Genomic DNA, 15,028 nt, shown 5'->3' on the forward strand with positions numbered 1-15,028 from the left:
ACTGTGTACCGGTTCGGCTCTTACACCAGTAAAAGTTGTGTAGTATCCCTCTTTAGGTAGTTGGGTCAGCCCAAGTGTGTGTGTGTGTGTGTGTGTGTGTGTGTGTGTGTGTGTGTGTGTGTGTGTGTGTGTGTGTGTGTGTGTGTGTGTGTGTAAAAGAGGTAGCACTGGGAGGATTAGCACAGATTTGCTTAGTCTGGTCAAGCTAAGCAGGATCAAAGCTTTGGGCCTCCACAGTGAGAGACACTTAACAGATTATAATAAACACACAGACACACCCTACATTTCCTATTTCAGAATGACCTCATTCATCAACAAACTCACACACAAACATCTAAAAAGGTATTTGAATACACATATAAGTGGGAGGATGACTTAAAATGGTTAGACAAAATATTCACACGTTGCGTGGGTCGACTATGCCAACTGTACCACAGTGAGCCTGAAGGAAAAATGGCACAGATGTGGCACGGATTAAAGGCAAAAGGAGACTGAAGTGATTTGCAGCTTAAAACTACAGTCAGTCTGCTTACTGGCTTACACATTCCACAATACATGGAATATATATATATATATATATATATATATATATATATATATATATATATATATATATATATATATATATATATATATATATATATATATATATATTAATATTAGGAATGGTAAGATTTACAGATTCAAATCGAACATCAGCATAAAAGTTAACGAAGTGAAGCACCGAAGTTGCCATTTGTATCACGATGCATTTGTAACGGTAAAAAAAGAGAATTTAGAGTTAATTATTAGTAGATGCGATATACTTTTATTATTTAGAAAGTGAAGAATAATCTGTGAGCGATATTTTACATCGATTTCTCCTCATTAAACATTCTCTCAGCGCGGCTGCTACGTGAATATGACGCATCGCAACGCTACTGAGTGTCCTGAGAGTCGCATAGAATACAGATTAACATGGCAGAGGTAGAGCTGTAACCTCGTGCAGACACAACAGGAAAAGAAAGCCAGGTTTTTTTCGCACTTTTTGTAAAATGACCGTGCGTTAGAAGTACACTTAAGTAAACAGATGATTTGCTGTCTGTCGGAACCAAAGAAATAAAAGTGAACTATATGTACCATACTGAATTGCATGGCATCAGATTTTTCCATCGCACTGAATATTAGCTGCATTGGTAGCTGCTTCATATGCATCTTTAATGTATATATAGAATTGAATCGGCCTCAGATATGGATATATATATGTGTGTGTGTGTGTGTGTGTGTGTGTGTGTGTGTGTGTGTGTGTGTGTGTGTGTGTGTGTGTGTGTCTGTGTATATATTTGCATATATAAACTCATGACCTTCGGATCCGAACTATTAATATAAGCCTTAACATAGGATTTGGAGCCAGTGACCTTCCTGTAGCAAAAAAACTGTAAGATTTGTCGAATTTTCAGTTACATGCTCCTTTTTCCCCCTTTCTCTCACCAGTAGCTCTCTCTCTCTCTCTCTCTCTCTCTCTCTCTCTCTCTCTTTCATTCTCAACCATCATTTGGTCTTTGATCACCTCTTCCACTAGACACCTTTGCGCGATCTTTGTTTGACACTTGTATTAATAATGAATCTGCAACCCGCAAGTGTGAAAATGATGTTTCCTGAAATCGAGCCGTATGTCAGTTTGGATCGTGGTCATCAAAATGCACCATAAAAAAATCGTGACATATCCATAAACAATGCACAACCTCCAAGTGTGTGCCCTCTGGTCTACAAGATGCGCATCTACACAATATTACATTCGATAGGATTTTAGAAAAGTGAATACTCTAATGACGGATGATCCGCTGACATGAACCCTGACGGAGCAGCCGAGAGAAGAAGATGATGAAGAAATATAATATGGAATAGTTAACGCCATAAGGGGCTTGCATTTTTTTTTCTCTCAAGGAAAGTAGTCGTTTTTAGTTCATTTATAAATACATTTGAACCTCTGAAAACATGCACGCTTGCCACGGATAAAACCCTGTTTGTATTTAAAGTAATAATTTTTTTTTTTTCTAAAGTTTCATGCTATTTAGTTCCCAAACCAGCTGAAATATGAAGCGAATGATTAATTACGATGGAGCCATTATCACACAGATCTATTTCTAGTCCACGAGTACTTTATCGCTATTTATAGCACAGTGCTGCTGGGTTCTCGGATCCGATTGGTCAAAAGGTGCTGATTAATTTTACTGAACAGCAGCTCTAATAATTGTGCCAGATGCTCGACGTAATCCAAACCTAATTATAAACATACAAGCAGATGTTTATTTGGTAATTTCGGAGGAAACTCCAGCGCCAGTGCTCAGTCAGAGTCAGTGATAAAGCTGAAACAAAGCTGTATACCCTGAGAGATAGATAGAGAGAGAGAGAGAGAGAGAGAGAGAGAGAGAGAGAGAGAGAGAGAGAGAGAGAGAGAGAGAGAGAGAGAGAGAGCTGGAAAAAAAGGCTAATGAGGGATTGGCTGTTTATAGTTTTTTATTGATCCGTTTCTAATGCAAGTGATGACAGGAAGTTGTTTCACAGACATTTTGGACACTAGTTACTGAGAATATTGGAAAGACGAGGCCAATTAATTTTTTTTTGGCTGTAGACTGAAGTCATATGGGTTTACAATTTCAGCTTCTATCACCTGTTGATGTGTTAAACCACATACACTTTATGGACAAAAGTTTGTGGAGAATTCGGTGTAAGATTCATATGTGCTTCTTTTTTCTTTTCACATTTAGTCGTCATTTTCTGTTCTAATAACCTTCATTCTTCTGGGAAGATGTTAGATTTTGTGGAGAAAATTCATTCAGCCACAATGGTGTTGGTAAAGTGAGTTGAGGAGGTTCTTGGGGTGCAGTCAGTGTAAGCTCAACAGGAGATCTTCCACTCCAAACCATGTAAAGCATGTCTTCATGGTGCTGGCTTTGTGCCCAGGGGCATTGTCATGCTGGAACAGATTTGGGTCTCCAAGTTCAAGTGAAAGGAAAATTGAATGCATCCAAAGAAATTTTCTATAATTTTGTGCCTTAAGCTTTGTAGTAAAGGTTTGGAGAAAAAGCAAATATGGAAAAATCCCAATACTTTTGTCCGTAATGTGTAAACTATAAAATATTTTATATCAAGTAATATGTTTCCAAAACTATTGGAATATGCGACTGATAAATTGTTACCTCGGTGTATTGTTTAATTGACTGTTCACACAATATACAGCTCTGAACATGGTTTTAGCATTTGGTTTCACCTGTAGACATTTCTGTTGAAGTGAATTAACCAACATGAAGATCAGAGAGCTATCTATGAGACAAAGTGAAGCCAATCGAAAGTTGAGAAAATCACTCATTCATTGCACAACATTTGGTTGTAGACAAAACAAAAATGTAGCATGTCCTGTGAAGAGAAAATACCACAGGAGTACTGAGCAACAGACACTGAATGAGCTGGTCAAGTAAAACCACAACAGCTAAAAAACAAGATACATTGTGTGGAGAAAAATCTAAACAAAAGGACAGTCAAGGTCATCAATAACATCCTCCACAGGACAGGAATGAAATCCACCTTTCTGTCTCAATTGTCTTGTGTGTATTTATCCCTGATGAGCAGCCATGGCGACTGTGGGAAGGAAAAACCCCCTAAGATGTTATGAGGAAGAAACCTTGAGAGGAACCAGACTCAAAAGGGGAACCCATCCTCATTTGGGTGACATCAAGAGTGTGATTATAGTCTTTAAAACAATACAGAACACTGGAGAGTGAGAACTAACATGAGCACTGGAATGTAAGCTTATGAGTAGATGTATTTGAACCAATATTCAACGTTGCCATTGCTGTTCCAATAGTTTCGAAAGAGATTGAAACTATGCAAGGCGGCATCAAAAAACTTCAAAACTAGTTTTGTAATACGCACAGTCACAGTGAGCACCGACCTTCATAAGTCAGTGCACCAAAAGACATAGCTGTCTACATTATGTGTACATGCTATTCTGACCACGTGCACGCCACGTCACCAAACTCTCCTTACACACGAGTTTCTTGCTGGAAACAATGTGATCTTACTTCCACATCCACCCTACTCTCCAGATTTGGCTCTTGCAGACTTTGCTCTCCTCTCAAAGATAAAGATTAGCTCAAAAGTCTTGACACCCTTTTGAAGATCCGGCGCGAATAGCAGAAGGCCCTTGACACGCTTCAAAAAGAAGACCGGACACATTCCAGTGGCAGGAACTCTGGGAGCGATGTATTGCTGTACAAGAAGACTATTTTAAAGGTGACAGCGTGTACATAATAAAGTACATTAATGTACACAGCACTAGTCCCAGAACTTTTTGATACCACCTCGTAAATGGTTAAAAAGTACTGTATGATCCATAATTCACATATAAAAATATGTAATTGGCACACCACTGTGGTAAAAACTGGGGGTAAACACCAAACCGGCGATGTTGCTTTCAGAAATCCGGCAGATTAAACCACTTCCTTTGCTTACCCATAATGCCTTTGTCTCAAGCTTTACTTATCTCGCAAACATTCTCGCTGTCTTTCATACAAACGCTTCTCGCTAAACCTCCTACTCCTCCTCCCTTCGCATTCCCATAATGCCCCTCTCTCCCACTCTCTCTCTCTCTCTAGCTCTCCACACATGTCTTCCATACTGGGTTTTGTTTTCCTCTCATGGAGTTTTGGCAGCAGTCCAAGCGATACCATTCGGTCTCCTTTCACCATGAGCTTAGAGATTGTGCCAACGCCTTTACCCGGACCACAAACACCTCACCAGTGAACACTGCCAATGCCCAGAAAGAAAGAGAGAATGAAAACAGGCAGAGGGTGGAAGAGCCTGACAAAAGAATACCACAGGAGGGGACAGCGCAAATTGAAAAAAAGAAAAAAAAAAAAGAGTTCTCGGTATCCGGACAAACTCAAGAAAAGGAGATGATATCTATCCGCGTTTTCCGATTTCGGAAAGGAATGCAATATGGATTAGGGACTCCAAGGACACCTTTTTTTTTTATCAACTTTCCGAGAAGGTAGGAAAGCAGATTGGCCACATAAATACCAAAGGAGAAAGTATTCCTTTGGACTACCGTTACACGTGGCTATCTTTCCGTCGGTGTTGAACCCGTGCCACGTTGTCAGTCTAGAGTTGGCGAGAAATGCCAACTGGCTGCGGACTAGCAGCGCTATAAGGTGGGCATATGGCTGTGCTCTGATTGGCTGGATGGCTACCGCAGGTGGAAATTTGGCTACGTTCACATTGTCCAGATCCTGCACAGCGCCGCGCGTCTGTAGGAATCTTCCGGAACATTCTGGCACTGCTGGGTTTTGGGAAGAGGTGGATTAAAATAGCTGAGGAGAGGGAAATTGGTGAGGAACTTGTGAATTTGGGTAAACACAAACCGCCAAACCTTAACAACAATAAAAAACTGTGACAGTTACAGGGGAGGACAAAAGTACAACAACCCCCTGAATTCTTACTCAGAATCTGGACTCGGTTAACAACTAGAAGGTGTACTAGGACTGTTTTTCGTCTCACCTTTTTATGCCAACTTAAACAATATATTATCGTCATTGTACACAATACACTGATTAGAATTATAAACCGAACATATGGCAGAGCTCTGGTTGGCGTCAGCAATCCTCTGCTGACAACACGTGTGTTATAGAGTCGCCATTTATTACCGTGGCTTCCCGTTATTTAAAATTTGGTTAATAGGTGCGGTCCAATTGCGAACAGTCTCAAAATGTTTGCTAAAACAAGGTACTAGAATTGGCCACCACAGAGCTTCCTGAGATTATTCCTCATACCTGCAGATGCTAGTTCTTAGCTCAAAGACAAATACAAATACTTGATTTCACCCACCAGGATTGGTATAGCCTGAAAAATGTGGACTTCTTGAAACGTTTATGGCGAATGACTTGATTTTTTTTATTCCACCATCAAGTATTCTTGTGAAATCCGATCACGAGACACGCCTGTTCTAATTATCCTTTCTACAGGCCGGACAAGCAGCGATCTATCCACACGTACGGCAGCCCTGGATGCCGCAGTTACCCGCATCTACTCCGCCATGAAGCAGAGACTTCTCAATCCACACACACACACACACACACCACATGTTCTGTTCACACCCGTATCCAGGCAACCCTTGCCGGTTGCCATGGAGAGAACCCCCTCCCTCTTCAATCACCCCACCTTGCCAACACAAACATCCTCAGCTACTGCTGGCAAGATGGAGGCATGCATGTCTGAAGGAACTGCAGCAGAATTCTGATGGGCCTCAGACTCTCACTTAATTATACCCATCCACCAAACACACACAGCCCCAGGAACAAGAAGGACAGAAGGGATGAGGCCTGTGGTGCTTCAGAGGCATCAGAGGCAAAAGGCTCAAATCCTTTTGATCTATTTTTCTATCCGGGTTAAATAAATGAATTAAAAGTGTGTAATGAAAATATGAAACCTTCTCAAGTTTAATGCTAGAATTTGTGTGGTGGCCTGAGGAAAATATGAGCAAAACGCTTGTGTGCGCTTCTTTTTGAACATTTCATTCTACATTGATACCCAATTTGCGCTCATAATAACCTCCACTCTTCTGGGAAGATGTTGCACTAGATTTTGTGGAGATTCATTCAACCACAAGGGTGTTAGTAAAATCACGTACTGATGTAGGTGGGGTGAGGAGACCTGGGGTGCATTCAGCATTTACATTTATTGTTTACTAGGGTTGGGGTCAGATCTCTATAGCAGCTCATCATCTACTCCAACCCACAGCTAAAACAGGTAGAAGTAATAACTACTTTTTACTTAAGTACATTTCGGAGCCAAGACTTCTTTACTTTCACTTAAGTAAAAAGGTATAATCAGTACTTCAACTTTTACCCGTGTATTTTAAAACATGAGTATCTGTACTTCTACTTAAGTAATGGATGTGTGTACTTTTGCCACCTCTGTTTGGAATTGAACATCATGAGTTTAAATCTCAGCTCCACCAAGCACTCAAAGCTGGGTGCTCGAGAAACCCTCATCTACTCAGTTGTATAAGTGAGATAATTATAAGTCTGAATAAGGGTGCATGATTGCACAATTGTAAATAAGGCATTGGATTTTGGAATAGAAGGTCATGAGTTTAAATCCCAGCACCATCAAGCAGCCAGTGCTAGACTCTCATGCAACCCTCATTTACTCCGGTGTATAAACGAGATGGCTGTAAATCGTCTGGATATGGGCGTATATACAAAATGTCGCAATTGTAAATAAGGTGTTGGAGTTCAAATCCCAGCACCACCAAGCTGAGCTATTGAGCGGAGATCTTAACCCACATTGTAAGCTGCTTTGGATAAGGGTGTTCTCCAAATGCCTCCACTGTAAATGTTGGTGCCCCGTGAAATCACTATTAGGTAGTCTTGTGATTAAAGCATGCTCAGTGAAACACAGAACGCCAGCCATTCTGTTTACCCCGTGTTGTTATAGCTGGAAAGAACAATCTACTGGAGTCTAATGACAATTTAAAAAAACCTCAAAATATATCATATATAATTAAATAATGTGACTTGTACCAAATTCTTTTATACACCTAAATGGGGCCCAATCAAGTACCCACAAGAATATATCATGGCAGCTGCAATTAAAAATAACAATAATAATAAGTACCCTATCACAAATCCTAACACACTAGATAATATAAAGCATTAGTACCATGACAGGGTTTATTGAAGATGCATTAATTATTAATAGCCAGAATGATGAGCACAGACTTTCTGTACAATAAGGAACAGAGGCAGTTTCTGATAAGCTCCTTTTGTGTTACGGCCTTTATTCAGTTAGCCAGAGGTTTTGCTCGACGGTATTGTTTGCTAAAGCAGAATCGAGGCAAACAGCACGAGCAGACTCGATAAGCTCGTCAGAATGACTGGCGCAATTTCAGAGCTCAGCCTTGAGACCCCCGGAGCCGTTAAATGGAGAGAAGATTGCAGGCCAGGCTCTCAGCCATCACGAGCAATTCCTAGTCTCCGCTCCATGAGACAATCGATGTCCAGCGGAGCATGCTCTGCATCAAAACCACTCTGCTGCAGTATGAAGAGCTTCGGGAGGTTCTTTCTATAGGTCTGTTCATCCGCGTGTCCTTTCGGTTAGGAGCCGACTGCGTGTTTGCGATCGCACGTTATTCCGTTTCCGTCATTTTTCGAAGGAAATTAGAGGCGGGACCATCATACATTAAGTGTAGACAGAATTTGCGCTGTTTAGGAACTTTCATTTTAAATGATTTCTGAAGGACCTGATTTGGTGTATTAAAAAGCAATTCTTGTTACAATTTTTATTCGATTTCTGTGCGAATTTTGATTATATGAACATCAATGATTACGATTAAATCCAGCTAGAGATCGACAAAGAATCTCTGGACCAAATACGAGAGTCTATAAGAAGGACACGCTGACCTTTTCCTGGTCAGAAGAGTTCTGTTAAAAACCATATACAGGAGGAACGTGCATCTCTATAACAGAGGTTGATGCGATTCGCATCTCGATGCACCGCCAACGATACGTTAAAGATACATATGAAGCAGATACTGATGCGATCAACACAATGCGATTTAACACATGTTAGTACTTTGCTTCAGACAGGCAGCAAATCATATATGTGCTTAATGTGCAGTGTTGTGGATGCTGAGAGGTGAACCGATCATTAATTGATTAGCTAGGCAAGTGCTGCTCGATCACATGTAGCTTAATACGGGTCGCAAGGACCTAAATCCGTCCGTCCTCGCTTAACAATCCTCTCTCTGCTGAGAAATATTGTGTTGTCAAAAAGGACAGGTTTTCAACCATTTGTGGTCTAGTGGTTAGGATGCGGCGCTCTCACCGCTGCGGCCCGGGTTCGATCCCCGGTCAGGGAACCAACCCCAGCCACTCTTAGTGCTGGTCCCAAGCCCAGATTAATAGGAAGGGTTGCGTTAGGAAGGGCATCCAGCGTAAAAACATGTGCCAAATCAAACATGCGGATGATCCGCTGTGGCGACCCCTGATGAGAGAAGCCAAAAGAACGTTTTTTTCCAGCCAAGTGTTGTTCTCCACAGCTCTGATTAGCATCACTGATTTTCACCTGAAGTCTGTAAAGTATGCTAGTTACGTGGTAGTTTTTGTGCTCTTGGGTTGGCTTACACGTCCTGATTCTGCGATTATCGTCCACCACTGGTTTATGGTCAATAATTAGCCTGGTAAAAATAGTTTCTACTCACAGCAGCATCACATTCCATATGTAGTACAAAAGGTGGAAAAAGAAAAGGAAAACTAGCAAAGCATCAAGGGAAATTTGTCACAAATGCTCGTGAGAGATCATGGAGAAGAACCTCTCCTTGCATAATGGAAATTTTTGTTCTGCTGCAGGTTTCTCGTCATTGTACATCTGGGGGTAAAAAAGGGGACGAGGTCTGAATGTCTGTGCAACCTCGGGTGTTGCGATACAATGTGGCACTTTGTTTTAAGACCTTGACCACTGCGAACAAATCGGCGCAACCCTTCCGCAGCTTTATAACCCACCAAGCATACGGGTTTTTACAGAATCCGACTAATAACTCGCCGTAAAAACAACAGCAGGTACTGCCTCCATCCCAGAGCTCATGCCACAACCCCGCCCAAACTCCCCCCCCCCCACCACCACCACATGAGAGGTGGAGGACCGGAAACTTCCACCACGCTGTGACAATGAGCTGCTTCGACAGACGGAGCAGGAATTTACGACGTGGGTGGAGCTTTCATGCGCAAAATGCACAGATGGTCCGCTAATAGTGCCATGGTACTAAAACTCCCACAATGCACTGCTCGGCTCTGAATGACATGAAAGGATGTTTAAAAAAAAAAAAAAAGAAGAGGAATCGACTCAGCAATGTACTTATTATAGTGTTTGATTTATTATTTTTTTTTTTACGATATGTGGTCAGATGCATTCTGGGTATTGATTGTCTGAAATTATTATTTTTTTGCTTTAATTCCACCACTCAAGCTACAAGTTTTAACACTTAAATCAAATTTTATTTGCGACCAACTGCAAAAATAGTAACTAGGGCTGAACCCAAACACGTATTCGTTACAGGGCTTTGGTGCACGTGTTTTATCAGGAACGTATTAAGTGCTGGACTGCAAGTTTTGTTTAGTATAAACTTGAGCACACAAAACAATGCCGGGGGTATAAATAAAAACTAGCATTCGCTTGTTATAAAACATCCGTATTACCCAAATGGGGTCAAAAAAAAGAAAGAAACTGTTTTATTAAATTTTTTCCATTCATTTCATTTTATGTAATTAATTTGTGCCAATTTAATCGATGACTTAATTTCATCGATATAATAAAAGTATTGCATAATGCATTCATTTGATCTATTATCTTTTTACATATTTCATTTTTTATAAAAAATTAATTTTTTTATATTATTTAACCAAGCAGGCATTTTATTTTAAATTGTTACAAATTTTACGTTTTGCATTTCTTCCCTTTAACCGTACCGCAATTCAAACGACCCGTGACTTAAAAACAGTTACACCCTTAATAGCAACAAAAGGTCACCTGGGCAACAGCAACCATCACTCAAGTGTTCAAAATGGTTGAAAACATTAATTTAGCCAATTCTTTCCTCCAGGGATCATGCATATAGGGTGTTTTGGTGAAATGGGATTTTCGGATGCCGTCTTCTCTCCATTCTCACGCGCTCAAGGTGGTGTGGTGGGCTGTTATATCCCAGAGCTCCCTCATGTCAATGTTACCTTCTGCCTTTCCCTTTTGGATATGCTGCTAGTCTAGAGTCACTGTTTGAACCCTGATCACACTGTACAGTGTTCTTAACCATTATGTAACAATGAGGACCTGATCATTCATGCTTCTCTCTCTCTATCTGTGATCCCTTTCTACTATCTCTCTCTTTGTCAAGCTACACATTCAATTCTATTTTATTTCCATAGCGCTTTTCACAATGGATATTGTCTCTGAACAGCTTTACAGAATTATAGAACAAATTTCACCTCTATTGAAATTGATGCGTGTTTGTCTCAGGTGAGCCGACTGTGGTAAAAAAAAAAACTCCATCAAGAAACCTTGAGAGGAACAAGACTCAAAAAGGGAACCCATCCTCATCTGGGTGATACCAAAAGTGTGGTTATGAACCATTAAAACAACAGCGTGAGAACTATCATGAGTGAGATTATGAGTGATGTCCCTCCTACAGTCTTGTGCATTCAGTTGGAGTTGTGGAACCAAGTGCTTCTAAACATCTCATAAATTAGTTGAGCTACGTAATAGATTCAACACCAACACATCCATGCCAGAGCCTGGAATGTTCAATGATGGAACATTCTTCTGTACAGAAACACAAATACAAAAATCTGTGCAAATGTTTTTTGTCTGTGGAGCCATTGTACATTTTTTTAGTGATGAGCCTCAGAATCTGATTGGCTCTGCTTCCTTCTTTTAGCAACGGCACGATGGGAATTTTCTCATGTTTGCCATTAAGCTACTGGTAAATATCTGTCTGTACAGAAGCAAAAACAATTTTTTTTAAAGTTATCATTTAAATGTATTTTCTATAAGTAAGAGAAAAAAAAAAAAAAAAAAAAAAAACAGGGTTAGAATAAGGTAATGCTTTTGTGCAATTAATTCTGGTAGACCTTTCACACCTAATCATCCTTTGAGCTGAGAAAGTGGCGGGACGCTAATAAAAACGTTGGCAGGAAACTCGGCCAAGAGTAAAGGTGAAAACAAAGAACTGCACACTGGTGCAAAAAAACCAAAGTGACTCAAATACGGGAACTGAGCTGATTCACTGAAGATTCAGTGAAGTTAACCATGAAACCCCACATTAGAGAAACATCCTGTATTGCGTTAACAACCGTGTTGTGGGTTTAGTATTAAAGTGAAACTGTTTAAGTTAAAGAGCATTAAACAGTAGCATATTGTTAAAACTATTTATATTTTCTTGACCCGAATCCTACGCAGGTTTGAGTGGGAGTTTTGGGCCAATCCCAGGGAGCTCAGGGGTCATCCGGGACCGACCACCAACCCACTGCAGTGCACACGGTCAATCCATTCGGAAATGTCGAACTGGGACTAGGAGTGGAAACCGGAGTATCTGGTGCAGGTGGGATTCCACAATCCAGAATCACCTCCATGATCCCAACTCTCCCACCCGCTTCAGATCAATACATGCAAGAACAACTTAGATCTCCTGAAATGGACTGGAATCTAATCCTGGGTGTATTCTCTCCTGGGTACTGGTACTCCCTGAATTGGCAACAGATCCACCACAATCGTGAACGTGATCAAGTTATTTCTGGAGAATCATCTTGAACGATACGAAATGTAAAAATAGTAGCTAATAGAAATGTCTATCTTTCTGCATGCCTCACAAACCCATGCAGGATCAGAAACCCTGTATGGATCATCTCGGTTTTGATTATGTCAAAATCAGACATACACAGAGAACATTCCAGAGGTCTGAGATGAGTCCTGTGCCCTCACTAAGGCACTAAACCTGGTTTACCACCTCTCTGAACTGCTTCCCTTTACCCTCAGATCAGAAGAGAGTCAAATTAGTGACAAATCAGGAGAAATACATACTTTTTTGTATTTATTAATTACTACCACAATGCACTTCTTCCTATTTGCACAGTACCTGTATATAAGATCGGTCTTTTGTGCATGTTATTCTGAATAAAAATCTTTTTCCTTTTCATTTATTTGTTTTTTTTTCTACCTAGAAGCTTGAGATGGAACCTGAAGATGAAAAACAATCTGATTAAAAGGATTTGTTGCACATTTTACTTTTTTTTTTTATATCCTTTCATACACAATATAAAATACTTATATATTTCTATAATATATATTTTGAGACACATTCATGTTCCTTCAGTTTCTATGCAACAGACAAGAACTGGACATTGAATGACTTTAACAAAAGTTATGTGTTCATCTGGATCCAAATTAAACATGTGTCTCTAACAGAAGAACTTGACGAAGAACAAGTGAGATGATGTGGTCAGACACCCCCCCCCTCCGTCAAACATGGAGGTGGACGTTTATTGTTTTGTTTATTATTTTGTTTATTGTTTCTTTAAATAAAGAACACATCTGGCAAGATTTACAAGAGGCATGGCATGGGAAGTATTTTCAAAGTTGGAAAAACAAAAGTGGAACATCTGGACATATATAGATTTGTTTGCTGCATGGAAACCAAAGGAACCTGCATGTGTCCCTCAAAAATCAAAAAACACGTGTTTCCAGACTTTTGACAGGTTCTGTATACAGAGTCTTCTTCTTCTTCTTCTTTCGGCTGCTCCCATTAGGGGGCGCCACAGCGGATCATCCGTTTCCATACCCCCCTGTCCTCTACATCTGCCTCTTTCACACCTACCTGCATGTCTTCCCTCACCACATCCATGAACCTCCTCCTTGGCCTTCATCTTTTCCTCCTTCCTGGTGGCTCCATCCTCAGCATTCTTCTACTGATATACCCCATGTCCCTCCTCTGCACATGTCCAAACCATCTCAAGCTCACCTCCCTCACCTTGTCTCCAAAACGTTTTACATGCGCTGTCCCTCTAATAAACTGATTTCTAATCGTGTCCATCGTCATCACTCCTAATGAACATCTCAACATCTTCAGCTCTGCTACCCCCAACTCCACCTCCAGTCTTTTACTCAATGCCACTGTCTCTAAACCATACAACATCTCAGGTCTCACCACAGACCTATAAACTTTCCCTTTCATTCTTGCAGATACTCTTCTATCACAAATCACTCCTGTCACTCTTCTCCACCCACTCCACCCTGCCTGCACTCTTTTCTTCACTTCCCTAACACACTCTCCATTACTTTGCACTGTTGACCCCAGGTACCTGAACTCCACCACCTTCTTCGCTTCTTCTCCCTGCACCCGCAACACTCCACTACCCTCCCTCTCATTCACACACATGTACTCTGTCTTACTCCTACTGACTTTCATTCCCCTTCTCTCCAGCGCATATCTCCACCTCTCCAGGCTCTTCTCCACCTGCTCACTCCTCATCACAATATTATCCGCAAAAATCATAGTCCAGGGAGACTCCTGTCTGACCTCGTTCGTCAACCTGTCCATCACCACTGCAAACAGGAAAGGGCTCAGCGCCGATCCTTGATGCAGTCCAATCTTCACCTTGAACCAGTCTGTCGTTCCTACTGCACACTTCACTGCTGTCACACTGTCCTCATACATGTCCTGCACCACCCTCACATACTTCTCTGACACACCTGACTTCCTCATACAATACCACAGCTCCTCTCTCTCCAACCTGTCATACGCTTTCTCTAAATCCACAAATACACAATGCAGCTCCTTCTGTCCTTCTCTATACTTCGGTTCTGTATACAGAGTAAACAGTCTAATCACGTGGTTCGTGTGTGTTTCTCCACCAAAATAATTTACCTGCCACCACTATTCTCTCCTCCCTGCCCTTGAGAGCTTGGTCTTTAGTGGGTAAAACCGAGTTGCTCCCCATGCCGAAATTCGCCAACGTGATCCTGAAAGCCAGAGCCGCAGAAATGCACTTGATCGCAGTCCGACTTCGATAAACAAACATGTCTTTACTTCCGGGGTGGGCGTGGTCACGTCGGCGCGCCGCGCTGACGTCACGCCGCCGGCGAGATTGCTCTCGCATCCATTTGGGAGGGGAGGGTTCTGGAGCGCGCGCGCGCGCCCGCGTCCTATCTAGTGCATGAGAAACTGTGTGTGTGTGTGAAGATGCATGCATGCATATTCATGGCTCTGAGAGAGAGAGAAAGAGAGAGAGAGAGAGAGAGAGAGAGAGGGAGAGAGAGAGAGAGAGAGACAGACGCACTGAGAGAAGCTGCATATTAAGCAGACGCTGAGGTTAATGCGACTTTGACACAAAAAGCCTACCGTGCAGAATAGAAAATTAAATTAAAATAAATAGCCACGTTAAAAGAAAAGAAAGGCGGTCGGAATGCAAATGAAACATCCACGACCACTAAACCCACCCAT

The 15,028-nt window shown here is 41.3% G+C and overlaps 1 protein-coding gene and 2 long non-coding RNA genes across 3 annotated transcripts in view; 2 read left to right on the top strand and 1 right to left on the bottom strand.

Annotated features, from left to right (window-relative positions):
- The window catches only part of msrab (methionine sulfoxide reductase Ab), a 46,599-nt gene extending 31,900 nt beyond the window's left edge, over positions 1–14,699 (bottom strand). The window contains exon 1 of the mRNA XM_083544926.1: positions 14,453–14,699. Coding sequence (XP_083401052.1) covers positions 14,453–14,684 — 232 coding nt within the window. The 5' untranslated portion in view covers positions 14,685–14,699. The remainder of the gene's footprint in view (positions 1–14,452) is intronic.
- LOC310727954 lies at positions 2,495–6,465 on the top strand. Its single transcript, XR_014534128.1, has 2 exons — positions 2,495–5,369; positions 6,003–6,465. It is a non-coding gene; the product is annotated as an uncharacterized lncRNA (long non-coding RNA).
- On the top strand, positions 6,957–10,472 carry LOC310727985. The gene is made up of 2 exons (XR_014534159.1): positions 6,957–8,819; positions 9,045–10,472. It is a non-coding gene; the product is annotated as an uncharacterized lncRNA (long non-coding RNA).
- Positions 14,700–15,028: the final 329 nt, after the last annotated feature.

Source organism: Silurus aristotelis (assembly GCF_946808225.1).
Source record: "Silurus aristotelis genome assembly, chromosome: 6".
Taxonomy (NCBI): Eukaryota; Metazoa; Chordata; class Actinopteri; order Siluriformes; family Siluridae; genus Silurus; species Silurus aristotelis.